This window comes from Oryctolagus cuniculus, chromosome 8, assembly GCF_964237555.1.
Source record: "Oryctolagus cuniculus chromosome 8, mOryCun1.1, whole genome shotgun sequence".
NCBI classification, from domain to species: domain Eukaryota; kingdom Metazoa; phylum Chordata; class Mammalia; order Lagomorpha; family Leporidae; genus Oryctolagus; species Oryctolagus cuniculus.
Window position 1 is genome coordinate 67,078,716 of NC_091439.1, and position 25,903 is coordinate 67,104,618.

The window sequence follows — 25,903 nt, forward strand, 5'->3', positions numbered from 1 at the left end:
ACCCATATACAGTAAGTTTTAAAGTAATCAGAGATCATTAATACTAAAATAGTGTAACATTCTTAGCCATGGATTTCACAATGGTCTAAAACAAGGTTTTACAAAACTATATTTTTAGCAATACTGATACACAGATTTCTTTAAAAAATTTTTTTGTTTGCTTTTTAAATTTTAGCTCCTACATATTATGGAGAACATGTGGTATTTTGTCTTTCTGTGTCTAACTTATTTCACTCAACATGATGTCCTCCAGATGCATCCATTTTGCTGCAAATGGTAGAATTTCATTCCTTTTTATAGCTGAATAACATTCCACTGTGTATATACATCACATTTTCTTGATCCATTTACCTGATGGACATCCTGGTTGATCCCAAATTTTGACTACTGTGAACAGTGCTCCTATGAACATGGTGGTGCAGACATCCCTTTGATACATCTTTTTCAAGCATTTGGGATTGCTGGATCATATGGCAAGACTATTTCTAGTTATTTTAGGAAATCTCCACGCTGTTTTCCACAGTGGCTGCACTAATTTACATTCTCACCAACAGGTTGTTAAGTGTTCCCCTTTCTCCATATCCTCACTAGCATTTGTTACTCTCTGTGTTTTTAATTTTAGCCACTCTGATAGGGGTGTGATGATATATCCTTGTGGTTCGATTTGCATTTCCTTGATGGCTAGTGATGGTTGAGCATTTTTTCATATATTTGTTGGCCACTTGTATTTCTTCTTTTTAAGAACTATTAAAGTCCTCTGCCCATTTTTCAACTTGATTTTTTTGTTGTTGTTGCTGAGTTTTTAAATTGCTGATATATTTGAGATATTAATCTTTTGTCAGGTCATTTGCAAATATTTTTTCCCATTCTGTTGAATGTCTCTTCACTTTATTGATTATTTCCTTCCCTGTGCAAAAGCTTCTGAGTTTATTGAAATAGCCTCACTTGTTTAGTTTTGCTTTTGTTGTCTGTGCTTTGGGGGTCTTGTCCAAGAAGTTGTCCCTTACCCCAATGTCTTGGAGTGTTTCCCATACGTTTTCTTCCAGCAACTTCTTCATCTCAGTCTTAAATTTAGGTCTTTGATCCATCTTGAGCTGATTTTTTATATATGGTGAGAGATATGGCTCTAACTTCATTCTTTTACATATATAAATTCAATTTTTTCAGCACCATTTGAAGTCACTATCCTTACTCCACTGTATGGTCTGAGCACTTTTGTCAAAAATCAGTTGGCTGTAGCTCAATTCAGAAATAGCTAAGATATTAAATCAACCCAGATGTCCATCAACTGAAGGTTAGATAAAGAAATTACAGTATATATATACACTATGGAATACTACATAGCAGTTAAAAATATCTTGTTGTTTGCAACAAAATGGATGCAACTGGAAACCATTATACTTAGTGAAATAAGCCAGTGCCAAAAAGACATACATCATGTTTTCCCTGATCTGAGGTAACAGAGTACCTAAAATGTAATTTGTAGGAGTGAAACTGACACTTTAAGATGCAATGACATTTTCTTCTTCATTCTATTTGTTGAATTTGTCTAGGGTTAATCTTAAGAGCACAAAGTAAACTGAAAATAGGTCTTTGTAAAAAAAAAAAAAAAATAAGAATGGGAAGAGGAAGAGGAAGAGGAAGAAGAAGGGTGGGAACATGGGCGGGAGGAAGGGTAGGGTAGAAAGTATCACTATGTTCCTGAATCTGTATATATGAAATACATGAAATTTGTATGCCTTAAATAAAATAAAAAAAAAAGCAAAAAGAAAATCAGTAGGCTGTAGGTATGTGGATTAATTTCTGTGATCTCTATACTGTTCCATTGATCTATGACTTGGTTTTTATGCCAGTACCAGGCTGTTTCAATTACTACAGCTTTGAAGTCAGGTATCGTGATGCCTCCAGCTTGATTTTTCTTGTTCAGGATTGCTTTGACTATTCTGGGTATTTTGTGATTCCATATGAATTTTACAATGTCTTTTTCTAGTTCTGTAAAGAATATCATTAGTATTTTGATAGGGATTGCACTGAATCTTTATATTGCTTTAGGTATGACAGACTTATAATGATATTGAGTCTTCTGATCCATGAGCAAGAAATATTTTTCCATTTTTGGGGTGTTTGATGATTTCTTTCATCAATGTCTGATAATTTTCATCATAGAGATCTCTTACTTCTTTGGTTAAATTTATTCCTAAATATCTGATTTTTTTTTTTTTGTGGCTCCTGAGTAGAATTTCTTTCTTGATTTCTCCTATGCATACAGAAAAAACTATTTAGCATACAAAAAGACCTATTTTTTGTATGTTTATTTTGTAGCCTGAAACTTTACTGAATTGGTTTATCAATTCTAGCAGCATTTTTGGTGGTTTTTAGGCCTTTCTATGTACAACATCGTGTCATCTGCAAACATGGATAGTTTCCCTTCCTATTATATATTTTGATGCCCTTGGTTTCTTTTTCCTTCCTATCTGCTCTTGCTAAAACTTCCAGTATTGTATTGACTAAGAGTGGCGAAAGTGGACATCCTTGTCTTATTCCAGATCTCAAGGGAAATGCTTTCAGCTTTTCCCCATTCGATATGATATTGGCTATTGGTTTGTGATATATAGGGAGGGGGAGGGGGAGGGAGAAGGAGGTCTTCCATTTGCTGGGTCACTCCCCAGTTGGCTGCAATGGCCAGAACTGCACTGATCTGAAGCCAGGAGCTTCTTCCGGGTCTCCCACAAGGGTGCGGGGGCCCAAGGACTTGGGCCATCTTCTACTGCTTTCCCAGGCCATAGCAGAGAGCAGGATCAGAAGTGCAGTAGCTAGGACTTGACCCGGCACTCATATGGGATGCTGGCACTGCAGGCGGTGGCTTCACCTGCTACACCACAGAAATGGCCCCCAAGACATTTCTTTTTCAATGTAAGCAAGTAATGCTCACCTCTAAATACTGCTTTTGCTGTATCCCACAGATTTTAATGTTTGTTTTCATTTTAATTTACTTCAAGAAAGTTTTTGATTTCCTTTCTAATTTCTTCAGTGAGACAATGATTATTCAGTAGCATGTTGTTTAATGCCCAAGTATTTGTGAGTGTTCTATTGTTAATTTCTAGTTTTAATCCTTTAGGGTATGAGAGGATACATGGCATGATACCAATCTTTAAAACTTTGCTGAACATGATTTGTGGTCTAATAAGTGGTCTATTCTAGAAAATGTTCCATGTGCTGATAAGAATTTGTTTTCTGTAGTAGTTGGGTGAAATGTCCCATAAATGTCTGTTAGGTCAATTTGCTCAATTTATGTTTCAACTCTAATGTTTTTTTTTTTTTAAGATTTTATTTGTTTATTTGACAGGTAGAGTTACAGACAGTGAGAAAGAGAGACAGAGAGAAAGGTCTTCCTTTTTTGCTGGTTCACTCCCCAAATGGTCACCACGGCTGGAACTATGCCGATCCAAAGCCAGGAGCCAGGTGCCTCCTTCTGGTCTCCCATGTGGGTGCAGGCGCCCAAGCACTTGGGCCATCCTCCACTGCCTTCCTGGGCCATGGCAGAGAGCTGGACTGGAAGAGGAGCAGCCGGGACTAGAACCCAGTGCCCATATGGGATGCTGGTGCCGCAGGCAGAGGATTAACCAAGTAAGCCATGGAGCCAGCCCCAACTCTAATGTATCTTTATTGATTTTCTGTTCATTGATGAGTGGGGTGTTGAAGTCACCCATTATTATTGTATTGGAATCTATAACTCCCTTTAGGTCTGAAAGTATTTATTGTATATATCTGAGTAGTTTGTGTTGGGTACATATATATTTTCGATTGTTATGTCTTCTTGCTGAATTGAACCGTTTATCTAAATATAGTGTTTTTCTTTTTCTCATTTTATAGTTTATGATTTAAAGTCCATTTTATGTGATATCAGGATAGCTAGGGCTGACTGTTTTGGTTTCTACTTACCTGGTACATCTTTTTCCAAACCTTCATTTTCAGTCTGCATGTATCTTTGTGCAGTGAGTTTCTTGTAGGCAGCACATAGTAGGGTTATGGTTTTTTATCCATTCAGCCAACCTAATTCTTTTGGTTGGTGAATTTAATCCATTTACATTCAAGGTTAGTACTGACAGATAAGAATTGGGACCTGTCATTTTGTTGATTAGATAATGATTCTACCTGCTCTGTCAGTGAATTTGGTAGTGTCATGCGTTTCGTCTTTACTTCTAATGCAGGACACCTTTCAGAATTTCTTTTAAGGCTGATCTGGTGGTGGAGAATTCTGTTTTTGCTTATCTAGAAAATACTTTATTTTTCCTTCACTTTTAAAGAATAGCTTTGCTGGATATAATATTCTGGCTAGAATTTTTTTTCTGTTAAGACCTTGAATATATCATTCCCAGTCTCTTCTGGCCACTGAGAATCTTCATGTTAATCTAATTAGTTTTTAGATGCAACATGATGCTTTTCTCTTACTATCTTTAGGATTCTCTACTTGTCTTTAACTTTTGACAATTTGATGACAGTATACCTTGGAGAAGATCTTTTTTGGTTGAGTCTGCTTGGGGTTCTTTGTGCTTCCTGTATCTGGATGTCCATGTCTGTTTCAAGACCTGGGACATTTTCAACTATTATTTCATTTAGTAGTTCTCAATGTCTTTCTTTTTCTTCTCGTTCAGGAATGCCTATAATACAAATATTTGGTTGCTTAGTTGTATCCCCTATTTAGTGTAGACTTTCTTCATTCTTTTAAACTCTGTTCTATTTTTATCTGACTGGGTTATTTCAAAATTCTTGTTCTCAAGGTCATAAATTCTTTCCTCCACTTGGTCTGTTAAAGCTCTCAATCATATTTTCATTTCACTGACTGAAGATTTCATTTCCAAAATTTTTATTTGGTTCTTCTTAATGAGTTCTATCTCCTTAGTATTATTTCCATTCAAATCACTCATTGATTTCCTCATTTCTTTAATATGTCTATCTGTATTATCTTGCCTCTCACTGAGTTTCCTCACAATCATTATTTTGAATTCTGTATCTGTCATTTCATAGATTTCCTTCAGTTCAAGATGTAATCCTGGAGGAGTACTGTGTTCTTTTGGAGGTGTCATGCTACTTTGCTTCTTCATGTTTCCTGTGTCTCTATGTTGACATCTGCCCTTCTGCTGTATTCGTCCCAATAGGGTACCACTTTATACCCACTAGAGAGGGACAGTAACAAAGCACTAGTAATGATATAGAGAAACTGGAACCTTCATACATTGCTGGTGGAAATATAAAATGGCACACACTCTTTGGACAATTTTTCAGGGTAGGTTCTATTTTAAGAGTTTATGATTACAAACCTTTCTGCCAGGACTCTCCATCCTTTGTCCTGGAGGAGAGGGGGAGGTGGGTAAAGACTCCCTTAAAAACCTAGGAGTCCAAACAGACTGCACACTCAGCCCTCTGCCTCTCTGCCAGCCTGGCCTGCCCAGGTGTATTCTCTCCATTCAACCATGTAACCTCGCTCTCCCTTGGTCTGAGCGACTGGTCGCTCTCTCTCTGTCCCTTCCGGTCTGATGGATGCCCTATCTCCAATAAAACCTTATCACTCTGAAAAAGAAAGTTTATGATTTAGCCGGAATGCAGGTTATCATATGGCTTGTTGCTTTGACTTCAGTTCTAGGAGAGCCTAGGAGTATAGTCTCTGATGGATTTCTTTTGTCTTAATCAATGTTTTATCTGTGTCTACAAGTGACACAGTGGTCCAGTCTACTGAAGTTCACAGGGACATAAGTGTGGTTTTGAGATAAATAATAGTTTCCTTGGGTGAGTTTCTTTGGCCCACACAGTTCAGTGTCACTCTCTCTGGCAACTGTGATATCCAGGGGTTGTTCTTGGTGCTGAGGGAGACAAGGGTGGCTGCTCTCTTCTCCTGCTAGCAAGCCTGGGGATGCTGGGGCTTATGGTACTAACTGCTGTGGCTCTACTACTGTGTGATACAGATGTACCCTTCCTCAGGTCCTGCTAGGAGGGTCCAATTGGTGCTGTAGCTTACAGCAACAACAGCCTTAGTCTAGGGCTAGGGGGTTGTGAACTGAACTCTGTTCCAGTCCTACAGGGTGGCTACAAGGTATACAGGTGATTTTACTGTGGGGTGTGTAAGTCCAGAGAGGTGGAAAGCAGTAAGTTTTTCCCTATGTTCACTGAGTAGATTGTGGTGGCACTGAGAAATTTAGAATGAATTGTTACAGTCCTGGTATTGCAGGGTATACTGGTTACCCAAATCTCCCAGAGTTGGAATAGATTTTTTTTTTTTTTTTAATGTGTTAGACCCTAACAGCTTAGGTAAATTCCCTAGCTCATGTACAGTGTGTGAGCATAGCTCTGGGGCTAATGCCTAAAAACTCCTACACTTGCAGGATGTGGGAGATCTGTCCTTTAACCCACACATTGCCCTAACTCTGACTATGATGCTGGTAGGAGCAGAATAGAAGCACTCTGTGTGGCTTTTCACTGCTGAGTATGATGCTCTGTGTGGGTGGGGGAGGTGAGGAAAGGAAAGGAAAGCAATGTCGCTTCCCGACTGCAAGCCCGGCAGTTGCTCAGACCTCAGTCAGTTCTCCAGGCTGAAGTAGAAGTCAGTGAGTGGATGACTGTGGAACTCCTTCTGAGCTAAAACTGCAAGTGGCGGGGTACGGTGATTTCTCCCTACCTCAAGGTGGTAAGATGGTATAGCTCACAGATCTAGCTGTGCCGCGACAGTGTCTCTGTCTTCTCTGCTCCTCTTGTCCCATGGAGTTTTAGAGTCTTTTTTTTTTTTTTTCACTTCATCGCTGAAAATTTCTGTCAGACCTCTGGAAATGTAGTCCTTCCTTTTTCTTTTCATATCTCACAGCACCTTCAGTTAGTGTTGCTATGCCCTTCTCAGCCATCTTGGATCCTTTCATCTGAGTCTGTTTTTATTTAATCTTCACTGTGGACTTCTTTCAAACCTATCTTCCAGTTCACTTATTTTCAGAATTAACTGTATTTACTCTCCTGTTAAACATCCCAGTAGTTGTTAATTTTGGTTAAACTTTTCAATTCAGGAACTTTTGCTTGTTGCTTTCTCAAATCTGTTATGTCAGTTTGCTATAGCTTCCAGTTTAATTCTTTGAATATAATAAGCATACTTGTTTGTAGACAATGCATAATAATGCCAGTAACTGGCAACTTTCTGCTAATACCCACTCTTTGTGCTGGTTTTCACTTACTGTCTTGTTTCTTCATGTAGTGTCTAGTTCTTTTTGATTATGTGGTAGATATTATATTTGAAAAATTATTTACATGAGATGGCTTCTTTACACTGATTTACTTACTCCTTGGGTTAATCCAGAATATTTTCTCCCTAAAGAAGGTAATAGTTTCCCAGTTTTCTTATTGCTGCTCTGTAGCTTTGGCCAATGTAGGTACAGTTACAGAGCAGATAATATAGTTGCAGTCAGAGATACTCAAAATAAGTCTTAATACATCACTAATAAAACAAAGAAGGGTTCTGAGTCAAATAATGATTAAAGAATATTAGGAAAAAGCTGAAAAAGTGTTCATGATCAAATATGATAAGGTATATTTATTTTCTCACCATTTTCTGCCAATGGAGCAAGAACTTCAAAAATCATTTCCCTCTTATCATGTTCTATTTGTTTCTTGAAAAGTTTTACCAGCTCTTCAGCAATGTTTGTACTAGCAAACTGTTCTTTACTTGACTCTGCAAAATAAGAGAAATAAACAAAATTAAACCCAGAAATTGTTCTATTACTTTCAATGCTTGGTCACTTTGTATCATTACTGATAAAAAAAAAAGCACTCTTTAAGTACAGAAAAAGCATTTTTAATGTCCTTGAAAGGAAAAATGCCTAAGGTTTTAGAGAAAATGTTTTGACCCAATTATATCTGAGGCTATAAAAAATGTTTTCACTAGCAATTCAGGTAGCTATAGCAACAATAAAATTACTAAGTAATAAATTTATAGTTTCAAGGCCTTTAGATTACTCATAAAAGACTGTATGAGCAGACTGGCTGGATTAAATGTGACTTATTTTATCTTTATGCCATTAAAGTGATATGTTTTTGCACTGGCCCTGACATGCCTACTATTAAAGCATAGTTCTTCACAAATACTTAAGATGTCATTCCCTCTTGACTCTTTAGCATCTCCAACTTCTCACTGCCAGTCTGTATTTCAATATGCTTTAGTGTTTCTCAAAATATATGAAAAACAAATATCTTACCTTTATTCAATGTCTTTCTTTAACTACCATTCAATCTTGGTCTCTTTTACAAACAAGTTTCTTGACAGTATTGTCTATGCACACTGCCTCTACTTTGAATCACAGGAATTCCTAAACCCACTTCAAACTTGTTTTCTTCCACTCCTACAGTTTGTTGTCCATGTTTATTTCTCTTTCTACCAAACTTCTATGAATTCTTATTCCTTGGGACATACCAGTCCTTTGCTTTCTTATATTTATGGACCTTATTCTCACATGAGGTAATTAATTCTCTTCCATAGCATCAAAGCACATCTGTGTGTTGATATTTTATAACTATATTTCACTAGCCCTTCTCTGGACTCCAAGCTATGTATTTAACTGTCTATTTGATGTCTCTAATTCAGTATCTCTTGGGCATCCTAAACTCAATATCTAAAACAACTATTGATATACCCTGAAATCTCTTCTTCCTCTAGACTTTCATAACTCAGTAAATTCTCCCTCAGTCCATCTGTATAAAAGCAGAAATCTGATCATTGCTCATGTTTTTACTCAACATCCATGTCCAATAAATCATCAAGATCTACCAATCTCCCTTCAAATTCCAACCTGAATCCATTCCATTTCTCTCCAAATCGCCTCTCAATTTCTTTGGTTAAAAATTAAGTATCCTATTAAGTTTCCTAGAAACTTCTTTCAGAGAATTCTGACCGAATCTAATCAATACTGGTTGTTCTCTACGTTTGGGGGCACAGTTGACATCCTACAATCAACCCTTTAATCATTATCTTGATGGATCATTTCTTCTTTCTCAATTAGGGACTCTGTTACCATTGTCCTCTCTCCTTTATTTGTTTTGTTTTGGTGGAAGCATATTCAACAATTTCCTGAGAAAGCTACTGTATACTTTGTATAGGTAGGTGCTTTGAAATGATGACTTTCTGAAAATGTTATCTCCTCACCTTATGCTAATTACTTTCTCAGAAAAGCATAATTTATATGATATTTAATATTTATATATAATAACATATATATCATATAATATATATTATATAATATAAAATACATGCTATATTATTACATAATATAATATATAATATTTGGTATTTATATAATTTATAATTATATGCCTATTTGTGAATTATTTAATAAATAATTGTTCACTCCATCGACTTAACAGGGACAGTTGTATTATTTTAACCACCACAAACATAACACACAGAAACACTGCCTGGTAGACAGCAGGTGTTTGAAATAAATTTATTGACTAAATGAATAACTAATATGAACACGTAAATGAATCCAAGAGTTAGATATCATTTTGTAGCCTCTGGTAAATCTCCATGTTATATATCAAATAGAAAAGTATGAATACTGTAAACTTAACTTTTTAAGAGATTTTTTAAGAGAAAGGACAAATACAAATTTTAATACAGCTTAATACAATCTTGGCTGGCTTTTCATTTCACCACATTTGGTGCATACATCAGTAATCTATGCCAGAATTATGAGGACAGGTGAGGTGTCCTTTCCAATAAACTACTAAACCCTTAGACGTTGTATTCTGTAAAGGTCAGCACATCCTACCCTAAAAGGAGGATAGTCTGATTTAAATAGAAATGATTTAACTCTTGAACATTGCTTATAGTTCCTCTGCTTCAGGAAATTCTCCAAATGAAATGAGTTTCAGAAACACAAAATCATAGGTGAGGCAGACAGATATCATTACTCACCTACTTATGTGCGTTTATTCTTCTTTAAAATAATACTATTTGTACTCTTTTCTTTTCAAAACATATTCTCTTCCCCCAAACATTTACTAAACTGCTGCTATGTAACTCAGTTCTTGCTTGCTAGCACAAAAAGCATACATACAAGAATTAAAGAACAAAATCTATACTTACCTTGCAGGTTGATTAGAGTGAAAAGACAGCATGAAGTATGATTTGAACATTAAATCCAAATTAAATGACAAACATTCTTAACAGACTTTCAGCAAGAACTTCATTTTCTAATGCTCTTTTTTTAAAATCAAAATTACAGTTTAAAATGTTGTTTAACCTAATAATACCAGAAGACTGTAGCTTCCTCTTCCCTATTTCTTCTTCCTCATAAGCAAATAAATAAACCTCTTTTAGCTTAATTTCTTTTTAAACTTACCTAGCTGTAATGTAATAGTATGGCCACTTCTTAATTTTAGATATTTCTGATCAACTTTCTACTATGAAAGATGAGACACTAGTTTTCTTTGCATCTTGAATCCTATACATTCTATCTTCCCAATTTAGCTATTCTGTAAATTTTAGTTATATAGTGTTCTGATAAGACTTTATTTTCCTTCAAATATTTTTCTTTCATTTGCTTAGTTTCTATACACTTATTAATTCAACTCCAAACACACCCCCAGTTAACACCGGGCAATAAAACTTTCATTGACAGGAGAAAAATTATTCTAGGGAATATATGCTCTATTTCAGAGTCAATGGGCATACTACAATGGGCATAACCGGTTCCTGATATAAACTAAAAGTTTTAAAAGATAATGGAATATTTCTTTTATCTTTTCCTCCTCCAAATGGGGTAGTGCAGCTGGAGCTAGGGACTGAGTGTAAAACTGGACTAAAGGACCAGAATTGTGACACAGCAGGTTAGGCCACTATCTGTGATGCCAGCATCTAAAAGGAGTACTGGTTCAGCTCCTGGCTGCCCAGCTATTGTGCCTGGGAAAACAGGATAAGATGGCTCAAGTACTTGAGACCATGCCACCGAGGTGGGAGACTCCTGTGGATTTTCAGTCTCCTTGTTTCAGCCTTGCCCAGTCCTGGCTGTTGTGGCCATTTGAGGGAGTGAACCAGTAGATGGAAGAACTTTTTCTTTGTCTTTTCCTCTGTTGCTCTGTCTTTCAATAAATTAATCTTAAAAAACTGGGCTGAATCAAATTTATCTTTTAATATAGACTGGGGGGATGAGGCTGAATTAAGGTGGTCTGCAATCTCCCAAACAAATCCAGATTTTAAAAAATAATTTTTAAGTGACACAAAAATTGCTCATTTATATAACATGTGATGTTTTCATCCATGTATACATTGTGTAATATCCAAAGAGGGTAAACATCTACCTCCACAAGCATTCAATCTTTATGCTGAAAACAGTTAAAAATCCTTTGTTTTTTTTTTTTTTTAATTTTAGAGAAATACACAGCATATTATCATTAGCTATAGTCACCTTGTTGTGCAATAGAACTCTGTACCCGTTAAACAAACTTTCTCCATCTTGGTCTTACTTGAATAATGAAAAAAAAAAAAAGTTGAACAGGGGATGTTTGGTACAGTGGTTGGAATGCTTGCATCCCGTATCAGCATGTTTGGGTTCAAGTCCTGGTTCTGTTTCTGATTCTAGCTTCCTGCTAATGCATACCCTAAGAGGCAGCAGGTGATGGCTCCAGTGGTTGAGTCCCTGCCACCAAAGAGGCAACCTGGATTGAATCCTGGCTCCTGGGCATTGGGGGAGTAAACCAGTGGATAGGAAGTTTGTCTCTCAAATAAAATAAATAATAAAGAAAAATATGGCAAAATGTTAATCAGGATAGTAAGAAAAGAAGAAAATCAGAAGACAGAAGATAGTCACAAACATTAGGATATGACCCAGTGATTGACTTTAAAAATCTATCACTGATGAATAATCCTTACTGCCTTGGCTTGAAGTCAAAACAAAAGCAAAGTAGTGAAATCAAGATTTCAATGTGTAACATGAAAGGTTATATGGTGCTTTTATTACTTTCTTTATAAAACAGGGATAACTGACAGTATGGACATTTTTTATTGTAACTACTTTTATACCTACGGTAACATCATTTAGCTTCTTTACCCTAATAAAGAATCTGGTGTGAATGTGGTTCTGAAGGACATCTGTATCAGTAACTATAACATTCTGTCAAGAGTTACAGGAAGAAAGGAGAGAAGGAAGGTAGAGGATATAAAGCAGAGAGAAAAAGAAGAAGAAAGCTGATTCATCACATAGAGGGAAAAAAAAAACAGAAAAAGAGAGGTGGGTAGTCAGGGATCGGTTCATTCCTTTGATCAGAGTAGGGACGAGTTTCCAGCATTATTCTGGTCCCGTTTGCTTTCTGATTTTCAAGGATTTCTTAAATTATGCTTTCAAGGAGCTATCATTGTGGTAAGGTGGATTAAGCTCCCACCTGGAACACCAGCATTCCACATGGGTGCTGATTTGAGTCCTGGCTACTTTGCTTCAGATCCAGCTCTCTGCTAATGTGACTGGGAAAACAGTAGAAGATGGCCCAAGTGCTTGGGCCCCTGCATCCACATGAGAAATCTGGGTGAACCTTCTAGCTCAGCTTTTGCCTGGCCACACCATGGCTTCTGTAGCTATTTGGAGAGTGATCTAGTGGATGGAAAATCTCTGTAACTCTGCCTTTTGAATAAATTAAAGAAATGTTTAAACCAATTTGTGGAGGTCAGCACTGTGACATAGTGAGTTAAGCTACCACCTGCAGTGCTGGCATCTCATATAGGGTCTGGCTGGTCCATTTCTGATCCAGCTTCCTGCTAATGTGCTTGGGAAAGCAGTGGAAGATGGCCCAAGTGCCTGGGGCCCTGTACCTTCGTGGGAGACCTGGATGAAGCTCCTGGCTCCTAGCTGTGGCTTGGCCACGTCATGGCTTTTGTAGCCATCTGGGGACTGAACCAGCGGATGGAAGACCCCTCTCTCTGTCTCTATCCTTCCCTCTGTAACCGCCTTTCAAGTAAATACAATAAATATTTTTTGAAAATTTGTTTTCTAATGTTGTTATAAATATATTCTCATGAAAAAGTTCTGTTATTTTTAGGGATTTTGTGAAAAAGGGAAAGGAACCTTAGCCTGCTACATTCCTTCTTATCTAATCAGCAAAGATTTATACAATGTAATTATAATGTATTTTATTTTTGGCATGAATATACATTGATTTCAAGACCAGTCCCAGTGTAAGAATATTGAAGTCAATTGATAAAATTTTAAATATTCGGGTCGGCGCCACGGCTCACTAGGCTAATCTTCCGCCTGTGGTGCTGGCACCCCAGGTTCTAGTCCCGGTTGGGGCGCCAGTTCTGTCCTGGTTGCTCCTCTTCTAGTCCAGCTCGCTGCTGTGGCCCGGGGAGGCAGTGGAGGATGGCCCAAGTGCTTGGGCCCTGCACCTGCATGGGAGACCAAGAGGAAGCACCTGGCTCCTGGTTTCAGATAGGCTCAGTGCGCTGGCAGTAGTGGCCATTTGAGGGGTGAACCAACGGAAGGAAGACCTTTCTCTCTGTTTCTCTCTCACTAACTCTGCCTATCAAAAAAAATTTAAATATTCAACTCCATTAAATAATATACAATGTAAACATTAAACCTTAATACAGAATGTAATTAGGAAAGCAATGTAGTATCAATTATAAATAATATAATCTTAAGATCTAATTGGATCTACTTCTTCTTAATACTTTAGAAAACATCCTGTAATGCTTAAAATTAAAATTAATATAACAAAAAATGAATTTCCAGGTTCTTGATATGTAAAGGAAAATTTATTATGTGGTTCATGCCTAGGACTTACCAAGTTCTGCTAAATTTCCAAATGCAACAAGACACATCTCTGTAAGAGCTGCATTTTGACAGTGGATACCCAGTAATTTCACTAAGGTAGGAATAACACCCATATTGATAAGCTGAGCCTGAAGGGAATCTGTTAAGAAAGAGAAAACAAACAAACAAACAAAAAAAAACAAAGGTGTTCAAATATGAAATTAATATTAGCAAGAAAAAAATCTCTTTTAATCTCTATTATATACTCAGTGCTATCTGAATTACATTAAAACGGCATCCATTCATATGATTGTCTGGAAAACTGAAAAAACAGAGTGGGTTTGTAAGAGCTGTGTGCTCTGAACCTTTACCAAAGAAATTTAGAAATGGAATTAAATTTAAAGAATATATCAAATCATAGGTTTTTTTGGGTAAAAAAATGAGTCATACCAATAAAGATCAGACTTTTAATAGGTATAAATAATGAAAAATTACCATAATTTTGAAATTGAAAGGTTAAATAACATGTACATTACAGGAAATCAGGGAATATACGAAAAGCTTAAGAAAAATAAAGCTTAATAAAGACCAATAAAGGAGACAAAAATCTTAAAATTCTTTAAAAACAGTTTCTTCATTGTAAAAATTAAAAGGTTTATAATTGACTCTGAGTATTTGCAAGCAGGGCGTTCTTTGAAGACTTAATCTAGGAAGGAATGTACTTTTAACAAGGAAAAATTGGTTAAAATATTTTCTTTTTCAAGTTTTATTTAATAACAGTAAAAGAGCTAGCTTGAGAGGTGATGAATGAGGTCAACACGACCCTGTCACCCTTGTTTGCCTTCACTTTCTAAGCAATTGACTTTAAGGCACTAAACAAGCTTTGGATCTCCACACTGGTTCTTTATGGACAATAACAGAACACGTGCAGCGAGGCTGAAGGTGAAGTGTAAACCACAAGTACTACCTCTGAGAATAAGCTGAGAAAGACACATGCATTCACATATTTATGAACAATACTACTACTACTGCTAATTGCTTCATAAAGATTTAGGAATGCTTTTTCACATTCTTTTTTCTCCTGAAAATTATCTGCCATTTTCAAGCTAATGTTTTTCTCCAAATTCTCTTAAGTTACTTATTTGGGATCTAAAGATAAAAACTCTGTTTTAACAAAACACATTCTTCTTCACAGCACAAATCCCTTGACAGGGTTTGTCTGCTAAACCCCTTTTTATTATTCTTTATAGTTCTTAACCTGTAGATAAGGAAGTGGGTGGATTATGAGACAAGAACATAAAGGCAAGACTGAGCTGTCTCACATGCCAGGTGATAACTTCCTTGATGGTCTTTGTTGTTGATTCTTCCAGGTTTTAAAGTAAGGTTTGAAGACAGCCAACAGAGATTTATTGCTCCTGAAAACTGATGAGTGGGCATGTAGGGATAATCATTTGGTTTGCTTATGGGAGCCCTTACATTAGAAAAGGGCCTATTAACAAAACAACAGAAAATAAACCTGACAAAAGAAGGGGAAGTTAGAGTTCAAATCCCCTAAAACAATTTCCAATTTGCAATGGAATTAAGAAATCTATTCTAAAAGAGATAAAGAATGTAGTGTAGTCAACCAAATGATCTGTTTTTACACTTTTGATGGTAAACATTTTTTCTGAATATACAACTCAGCAATGATGAATAATTCACAATACATTTTAGAGGCAAAATACTTATGCTATAGGATACATTGCTATACCTGCATTATAATGGCAGAATACTTGCATTCTGGTTACAGTGTTTGTAAGGATCATGCACCAAGGAATTTCCAAGTTAGAAATTATACGTCATCACTTACCAGAAGAGAGAGTGCTTTCTTTTTATCACCTCTGCATATCCTTGTTCTTTAGCAGTTTGTTTATGTATTTATTTAGACTACCTTTTAAATACTGCAGAGCTGAACAATCATTAAAATTTCAGGTACGTAAGCGTGAGCACTAGCGCATGCATTGAGTGTGAGTCAAATTCCACTATAAGTCTGCATATACGTAAGCATCACACACCCCCTCAGTACTGTTGGTAGAAACTACGAAAATCCAACAGTCCAGGGACATCAGAGGAGTAACACATTTTATCATGGAGATAACTAAAGATGAGAATGCCACTTAGAAGATTATGTTCTTCAGATGTTCTTCTAACTTGGCATATCTACCACCATTTTGGACCTCTTTTACAATGCTGTAAATTTTGGCTCTAAGGAAAAGAGGACCAAAAAGTTAAGAAATGTTGCAGAGCTTAACTACAATCTTTGGCATACAAATTGAAGCAGTAATATTTGAAATTGTGGCAGATCAGGAGAAAAAGTAGCATGGCCAAATGGTATATGGTGTGAATTGCCATAATTAATGAAAATCACATTGCTACGTGAAAATGTTTCTAAACTATACAGGAGCCCAGTTAATTATATACTCACGTACAACAACACACATACAACACACAAGAGAAAGATATACGGTCATCCAACTGGACAGATTTCATTTTGGACTAATTGGGTTTCCTGTTTTAATATCCACTTCCATGTTGCTAAAAAATAATCATAGTCAACTAACTCTAAAATATGTTCACACTGCAGGCAAGTCACTCTCTTCAGATAATGAAGGCCCAGGAAGGGGGTCACTCCTCTAATCAAACAGGTTGCTAAAAAATTTCATTTTATGATGCCGAAGCATCCTAGATATGGTTATCAAAGCAGGGTCCCTGAAATCCTTTCATAGGATCGATCACACAGTCAAAATTATAAAAAAACAAACAAAACAAAACAAAACAAAACAAAACAAAACAAAACAAAACAAAAAACAGTTTCATTTGCCTTTTTCACTGACACTGATAGTACAAAATTAATGGCAGGTAAAACTGCTGTTACTTCAGCATGAACCCAGAAGTGGCACCTAACTGTATCAGCAGCCATTTATTCACAACCATGCAATCCCAGTGAAATGCTATTTTTCAGTTTTTAAAATTTTTTTCTGATAAAAATGTTACTTATGTTAACATATAATTGGTTTATTATTTTAAAATCCAGTACTACTGGGGCTGGCACTGTGGTGTAGTGGGTAAAGCAACCGCCTGCAGTGCCAGTATCCCATATGGGCGCCAGTTTGAGTCCTGGCTTCTCCACTTCCCAGCCAGCTCTCTGCTATGGCCTGGGAAAGCAGCAGAAGATGGCCCAAGTCCTTGGGCCCCTGCACCAGCGTGGGAGACCTGGAAGAAGCTCTTCGATCCTGGCTTTGGATTAGCCTAGCTCTGGCTGTTGTGGCCATTTGGGGAGTGAAGCAGCAGATGGAAGACTTCTCTGCCTCTGCCTCTCTGTAATTCTGCCTTTCGAATAAATAAATATCTTTAAAAAAATCCAATACTACTTTGCCTCATTTAAAATTTCCAATAAAGAAAATATCAATAGATGTAACTGATATACACAAATAAAACTTGTTTGATATTTTCAATCATTTTTAAGTGTAGAAAGAGTCTTGAGAACAAATTTTAGCATCCAATGTCAAAAGACTACCTAATTTCCATCAGAGGTGGTGGGGGGACAGTGAAGAAAACATGGAAAAGACATTCTGAAGTTCAATGATGTGATAACAAGACAGAAGGAAATAAAAATTAAAAGCATGGTAAAAATTCGAGATTTTGGTACTCAGATATTTTTAGAGAAATGACCTTAATAAAGTACTTAAACATATCATCTTCTTTATTTGGGGAAGAACTCTTTTTTGGGGGTAGGGGGTGAAGGAGTGGAATGGGGATTTAGTATGGGTCCTGTCTGAGTGGGTTAAACTGATATTAAAGAAAGCTTGCGAATGTTTTTCAAAGGGTAGCAGCTAACACTCATATCTAGAGTGAATTTTAAGTGAAAGACTAACAAAAAGAGATTCTTTTAGAACCAGGAAAAATTGACAATCTCTAGATACAATTAAGGGAGTAAGTGAAACAACTACAAGACTATGACTTTTGCATCCCTCAATGAATACCAGCAACTCCAGGGAAAAGCTTATCAGAGCTCAACAAACATAGCAATTCACAATAATGCAACCCAGGCCCATACATAGCAGACACTTATGTGTGGAAGACAGTATTTAGACAGTACAATGTCATAAATGTCTGAAGACCTTTTAATAATTGTTCCTGACACACATCACAGACAAATACTGACCAAAATACAGATTTACAAAATTATGTAATACCAGGATGACACAGGCCCTACATGATCTATGGGGAGGAAAAGAAAGAAACTGAGGGGGTGCAATACAGATGCATATACAAAGAGATATAAGGCAATCAACGCATGCGCTGGTGTGAACACTTACCTACCTACATTTGAATTTCAATGGTTCCAAGTTCTTCAGGTCACACTCATGGGAACTCCAAAGAATGGAGATCTGGAGAGAAGATCTCAAGTTGAGGAAGCTTTTTCCCCCTGAGTTTTAAATTTAATGTCTAAAACATTGGTATTGACTAGATTATAGGTCCAGAAAAGTATGCTGAGAATTCTAGTAACTCAACTGAAGTTATTTTGATTAATCACTAAAAATAAGTTTCTTAAGATTATAACATGTTTATCTTATTCATAAGGTCTTTATAGACAATATGATAAGTTATTAAGCTTACTGGTAAATAGGACTTAAGGATGAAAATGTCAAAATAATCTACAATTAAAAATACAGTCTCTACATTAGTATAAATATATACTATTATATGACTCAAAATGTAAAGATACAATATTGATATTTATAGGTTGAATTAAAAACCTCATCTATAGCCAAATGAGTTGAAAGAGTGAAAACAAACAATCTAAGACTTGGTGAAAAGCTAGAGTAAAAACTGGTTAAAAACCATTTGGGCATAATAGAGACAGAAGAGAACCACCTTTGACTTAATATAACATCTATGTTTTCCAAGGAAGGGATATGAAAATTAAAAATTAGAAACAATGTAAAAGTGAAGTAGAGCTTTGTAGTTTATACACATTTCAGTTCTACTGTTAACACTGAAAAGGAAAGTGACAAATACAGCTACTAAGAGTACAACTGTTAAAAACTTCATAAACACAAATGTACAGGGACAAGTAAAAAGACTTCCTTTTCAATTTCTTTTTGTATCATTTTGTTGGTCAGTAAAGTGGAGAGCTTTTATTCTAAACCTAGTGTTTCAAACTACCTTCAAATCATTATTTTAAAAGTTTTTATATAAAACATGCAGATGTGTTTTGCACCCAGTTTACTCCTTTATGTACCAGGTTATAACATTACAATGGGACATGGAGATTTCCCAAGGGGGGAGAAAATTGAGATTTACTAGTACTAAGAATACTCAAGGCTTAAGACAATATATTTATATATTTATTGGTATCTAAAAGTCATCAATAGGACTGACACTGTGGCAGAAAGGGTAAAACTGCCACCTTCAGTGCTGGCATCCCATATGGGCGCCGGTTCAAGTCCCAGACGCTCCACTTCGGATCCAGCTCTCTACTATGACCTGGGAAAGAAGTAGAAGATGACCCAAGTGCTTGGGCTCCTGCACCTGTGTGGAAGACCTGGAAGAAGCTCCTGATCAGAACAGTTCCAGCCACTGCGACCATCTGGGGAGTGAACCAGCAGATGGAAGACTTCTCTCTCTCTCTGCCTCTCTGTAACTCTGCCTTTCAAACAAATAAATAAATCCTTAAAAAAAATCAATAAAACCCAAAAAATTCAGGCGAGGGTGTTTAGTATCAGATAAGATGCCAGCAAATCACACTAGAGCATTTGGGCTCAATATCTGGTGATTCCTGCTAGTTCAGACCTTAGGAGGCAGTGGTGATAGTTCTAGTAATTGGGTCCCTGCCACCCACATGAAGAGTCATGGATTAAGTGCCTAGCTCCTGGCTTAAGCCTTGGCCTGCCATTTTGCCTTCTGGGGATATATGGGGCATGAACCATTGGACAGGAGTTCTCTGTCTCCATGCCTCTCAAATTTTTAAAAAAGTTTAGAAAGAAAATTCAAGTTGAGTTCTGAAAATAAAGGTCTCTATGTAACAAAATAGCTCTTTTGTTAAAGTTTGAAAAATAAATGACAAAATTGTAATGACAGCAAAAACCATAGCAAAAGTCCCAAAGCAAAAAACAGTAAGACATGAGAAAAGTGATTTATTGTTTGTAAGAAGCCCATCCATGCCAGCGCAGTGGCTCACTAGGCTAATCCTCTGCCTTGTGGCGCCGGCACACCGGGTTCTAGTCCCGGTCAGGGCGCTGGATTCTGTCCCGGTTGCCCCTCTTGCAGGCCAGCTCTCTGCTGTGGCCAGGGAGTGCAGTGGAGGATGGCCCAAGTCCTTGGGCCCTGCACCCCATGGGAGACCAGGATAAGTACCTGGCTCCTGCCTTCGGATCAGCACGGTGTGCCGGCTGCAGCGCGCCAGCCACGGCGGCCATTGGAAGGTGAACCAACGGCAAAAGGAAGACCTTTCTCTCTGTCTCTCTCTCTCACTGTCCACTCTGCTTGTCAAAAAAAAAAAAAAAAAAAAAAAGCCCATCCATTTACTATTCTGAATTCAATAATATCTAAAGTGATCATGTCCTAATCTAGTAGTAATTTCATCTCTATATCATTTCAGGTTCAACTATTTACTGCACATCAACTCTTGCTTTAGTCAATACTGCTACAAAAGAAATTTTTACAAATATGTCTATTCTGACTAAAGAAAACTGTATGCTTTCATCTCATAAAGAACCTGGTCTTTTATAAACATCTTTCTCTCTCTCCCTCTCAGATTACTGCTCGTTGTTGTTTAAGTAGATCTTAATAACAGAAACCAACAGTCTCTGCTCTCAAATAGCACTGCTGAGATAAAGCCAATACCTATGGTCAGTGTTAGGTTTTTTTTTTTTTTTTTTTTTTTTTCTTTTTTTGACAGGCAGAGTGGACAGTGAGAGAGAGAGACAGAGAGAGAAAGGTCTTCCTTTGCCGTTGGTTCACCCTCCAATGGCCGCCGCTGCAGCCGGCGCACCGCGCTGATCCGATGGCAGGAGCCAGGAGCCAGGTGCTTTTCCTGGTCTCCCATGGGGTGCAGGGCCCAAGCACCTGGGCCATCCTCCACTGCACTCCCTGGCCATAGCAGAGAGCTGGCCTGGAAGAGAGGCAACCGGGACAGAATCCGGCGCCCCAACCGGGACTAGAACCCGGTGTGCCGGCGCCGCAAGGTGGAGGATTAGCCTATTGAGCCACGGCGCCGGCTATTGTTAGGTTTACACTTGAATATTTGTAAAGCAAATTAAGCTAAATGCCAGGTTAGCTTATAATGTAACATGTATACCTCACAGACATGTTTAAAACAGAAAAATTTGTTTTACAAAAGGATATACTGGCTTAAAAAAACTTTACTAATTATCCTGAAACATGATTTAGTTTTATACTTTAAAATTACACAGAAGCTGCTTGCAACTCAAAACTTTTCTTAATGGGATATGCAGACATACCCAAAAGAATTTCTATACCAGTCAGTACCCTTGGTTTTCAAATAGTATTTAAGTTTTTTCAGTAAATTAAAGAACATAGTTGAGTATTAGATTTTACTTATCAAATAGGATTACTAATTTTTATAAAAGTTAATTTATACGTAATATGTTTCTGTTTTCAATTTTTCTCTGAATACATTTTCTAAGTGGCCTAAGTCAGAGATGCACTGATACTTGGTTATTATTCACCTCAGATTTTAACCTCAGCTCAATGCTAACTTCAAGGTCTTTTCTGGAACCTAAAAATTTGTACAGGATCAATGCATATCATGGCTGATACCATCATTTAATCAACAATAAAATAGAATCTTGAGGTGGGAAATGTGGGAAAGCAGGAATTGTGATGCAGTAGGTTAAAACACCATTTGGGATGTCCACATCCACATCCGTGGTTTAAGTCCTGGCTACTCTGTGCTTCCTTATGCTTCTTGCTAATGTGCCTGGGAGGTAGCATATGATGGTCTAAATATCTGTGTTCCTGCCATCCATGTGGGAAACCAGGATAGACTTCCAGGATCCCAGCTTTGACTGACCTACCTAAGGCTGTTGCAAGTATTCAGGTAATGAACCAGCCGGTGGGTAGAAGACCACCAACCCCCCTTCCTTCCTTCCTTTTCTTTTTCTCCCTTTCAAATAAACAAATCTCTAAAAAGATTTTTTAATTTAGAAGAAAGTAAAATGGCAAACACAAGTAAACAATTCACATATAGAGAAAATCTATTTGGCTCATATATTGAAATTCTATCATTCAGTCAAAATGTATATATCTATTATTATTATATTTAAATATACCAATAACTAATGATGGCAAACTTCACATAAAAATCAAATAAAAGCCAAACAATAGAGATTATATCATATATTCTCTTTAGAGTTTACAACATAAAATAAACATCAGGAACTGTTTTTAAGTTACTTAATCCCAGTCAGGCCATGAGTCTTTCAATTATAAAGTCCCATGTGGGAATTCTTTATTTCTTGTGAGGATAAGTAAAAATCAGAAAGCTAGTTGTCCTACCTTAAATTTTCACAATAAGGAAAATCTTGAAAATAATATTAAGCAACATCTGTGATTAGTCATTTTTAATACAGGCATACAGAAAAGAAAACCATGTTACAGAATGAGGAACATCAAATAAAGTGGGCTCCTAAGTAGCATTACATGCCAAAGTGCTATCATAATCACAGAGGTGATTTAGAGGATGACAATACTAAATATTATGTAAAAATTTAATTTCATACTTTAAGTATTAAGCTACTAAAGTCACTGATAAAAAGATTTAAGAATGATTTCATTTTTTTCTGAGATAAAATTGCAGATTCTTGCATTTAGAAGTTCATTCTATAATGGCCAAAGCTTAATATTACCACCAATACTTGACCATGGGGATAATATTTTTTTAAGATTTATTTATTTACTTGAAAGTCAGATTACACACAGAGAGAAGGAGAGGCAGAGAGAGAGAGGGGTCTTCCAACTACTGGTTCACTCCCCAGCTGGCCGCAATGTAGTGAGCTGTGCTGATTCGAAGCCAGGAGCAAGGAGCCTCCTCCGGGTTTCCCACGTGGGTGCAGGGGCCCAAGGACTTGGGCCATCCTCCATGCTTTCCCAGGCCATAGCAGAGAGCTATGGGTTGGAAGTGGAGCATCTGGGACTCAAACCAGTGCCCATATAGGATGCCAGCACTGCAGGCAACAGCTTTACCCACTACACCACAGCACCGGCCCGGAATAAGATTAGATATGCATTTGATATATCTCTACTAGGAACCAAGTATTATCCAGCATCTCCAACTGCCCTTTAAATAAGAGTATTATTATGGTAACTGTCTAGAAGGATTACGGCTAAAGGCTACCCTTGAGTGGTTTAACAGAGTTATTAGCAAGAGGCACCAAAATAATTGCTCTTTCAATGAAACAACTTGTTTAAAATGCCATTTGTAGCAGATTTGAAGAATGTAACCTGCTTCAGCAAACTGTTAAAATTCAAAAAACATTTACAAGAGAACAATGATAGGCACAGAAAATAAAGAAAAAATTTTTGAACAGTAAATAAATAAAGAAGCCCAGTAACACATCCCATATGAGTACCAGTTCAAGTCACAGGTGCTGCACTGCTGTCCCAGCTCCCTGCTAAGGAACCCGGGAAAGCAGCAGAAGGTGGCCCAAGTACTTGAGCCCCTGCCACCCATGTTGGAGTTCTGAGCTTCTGGCTGGCCATTTAGGGAGTGAATCAGTGGATGCAAAATCTGTGTGTGTGTGTGTGTGTGTGTGTCTCCCTCCTGCCCTCTAACTCTGCCTTTCAAATAAGTAAATAAATCTTAAAAATAAAAAACCAACAAGTTCTCATCTATACAATAAAATGCCCTTAATTTGACAAACTAGGCTTCAAAAGATGTACTTGATAGTACATTTTCCATATCTTCATAAACAAAGTAAACAAGTAAACAAAAATATATTTAAAATAACATACTGGAAAATTTAAGTTAAAAAAAGACCATGATCACAAAGATAAAGATACAGTTTTACATTTTAAATTTTCTTTTTTTTTTGTTTACACTTACAGAGTTACACAAAATGATTTTTACTATTTAGGGAATATATGGGATTATTAATTGCCTGTACACACAGTAAGTAAACTCTGGAAACAGTTCCTCATTCATGTAAAACAAACATTTCTCTAAACTTCTAACATTTAGGAAATGTTTTTTCTCACCTGTAATAACCCTTAAAACATAAGGATAAATATGGAGTTCAGGCCAAAAAGCATTTTAATTTTTAATCAGGATCATTCTTATTCATTTCTACTCCTCTATTTTTAAGGATGAAGAAAAATAAAACAAAACCAAGCTATTTGAATGTGTTCATTATGAAAATGAACAGCAGGATTAGAAGTTTGTTTTTACAGGTTGAAATAAAGTACAGGCTGAAATTAATTTCATATTAAATGATCTTTAAATTAGAGGACAGAAAACACTTTAAAGCCTAAACAGTAAGTACTGAGCTCAACAGTGAAAAATTAAGTGTTATGACTCCATAACACATCCCGGAAGTTGCATTTCCTAAATAATAGATAGGGTCCTTTCAACCATGGTTTAGTTCTAACTGTAGACAGCAAAGAAACAGAAATTATCATGCATGTATCCAAGAGAGATTTCAGGAAGCATACAAAAAAAAAAAAGGAGAGAGAAATTCTTTCAATAACAGGGAGTTAAGGTATGAGAGAAAACTTAGCTTTATTTATAGAAACCATATAAATGTACATAAAATACAGATCAGAAATCACAGATCGTACCCATTAATTTTAGAAGGAATGAGTTTTCCTTTTCCTGAAAGCATGTTTATTATCTCTGCCTTTTCTCTCTTATAGCATGGATTACATATAAAACGAATAACTTTGGTCTTTGTGCTAAGTGCTTATCATCAATTATAACTTGCTTTAGTGTTATAAGATATTTCCCTTCATTCTGTATCTCTAGCACAATGGCATTCAGAAAAAAATCAAACTCTAATTATAGAGTTTTCTGTCAGATAATTCTTTATTATGGGTACTTGTAACAAAGTGATGATGACCACCAAGAGATTCCTCCACAAGGTGCTCTTCTGGTCTCTATAGAATTGTTTTATGTTACCAGTTTGCTTCTATTCAAACCTTTTACGTGTATATAAAGCACATTTCTCAAGGCTACCGATCGCCTCTGGGAAAGTTGTACATGCAGATCTGATCACTGTTATTATCACTATTTTTTCAATGCCCTTTTCTGCTACTACCATGTATGTGGATAGAGAATATCACTAATATAGTGAAAAGGAGTTTATAATTCTTCTAACTTATTTAATGAAGAAAATCCAATTCCAATAACATTATTCTTCTCCAAGTACTGATTTTGTTAATTAAAAATTTTAGACTATACTATAAATCCAGAAAAGTCAATATTTTCTAAGCCACTATGTGCCAAAATAATGTAATAAATACCAACTGTGACTTAACCAAAAACTTGATTAAAAGTTTTGACTTTATAATGGTGCCAAAGTGATCTTCACTCACTAGAAACCTTATTTCAAACTATGATCTTCTAAGCTAGCAATATGAGGCACACAATTCTCATGATGTTGTGTAGCAGCAGTGACTCATGGTTCAGAGTTAGCCACACAACCATGAGTTAAGCAACCTGCACACTACAATATATTGTGCTGCTAAACTACAATGTTTGGTAGATGCATTTTGGAAGCATGATATTGAAAAGTTATGGGGGGGGGGGGCGGCACTGTGGCATAGTGAGCCAAGCCTCCACCTGTGGAGCCGGCATCCCATATGGGTGCTGGTTCAAGTCCTGGCTGCTCCTCTTCGGAACCAGTTCTCTGCTATGGGCTAGGAAAGCAGAAGATGGCCCAAGTGTTTGGGCCCCTGAACTCGTGTGGGAGACTCGAAGAAGCTCCTGGCTCCTGGCTTTGGATCAGCCCAACTCCATCCAACTCTGGCTATTGCAAGCCACTTGGGGAGTGAACCAGTGGATGGAAGACCTTTCTCTCTGTCAAGCCCTGCCTCTCTGCCCTGTAACTCTACCTCTCAAATAAATAAAT

The 25,903-nt window shown here is 36.9% G+C and overlaps 1 protein-coding gene across 6 annotated transcripts in view; it reads right to left on the reverse strand.

Annotated features, from left to right (window-relative positions):
* The window catches only part of RAP1GDS1 (Rap1 GTPase-GDP dissociation stimulator 1), a 170,356-nt gene that overhangs the window by 34,153 nt on the left and 110,300 nt on the right, over positions 1–25,903 (reverse strand). For all 6 annotated transcript variants that reach the window (XM_070047837.1, XM_070047841.1, XM_070047840.1 and 3 more), the window contains 2 exons: positions 13,807–13,935; positions 7,583–7,708 (listed from right to left, as the gene is read on the reverse strand). In XM_070047837.1, the coding sequence (XP_069903938.1) occupies positions 7,583–7,708; positions 13,807–13,935 (255 nt within the window). The remainder of the gene's footprint in view (positions 1–7,582; positions 7,709–13,806; positions 13,936–25,903) is intronic.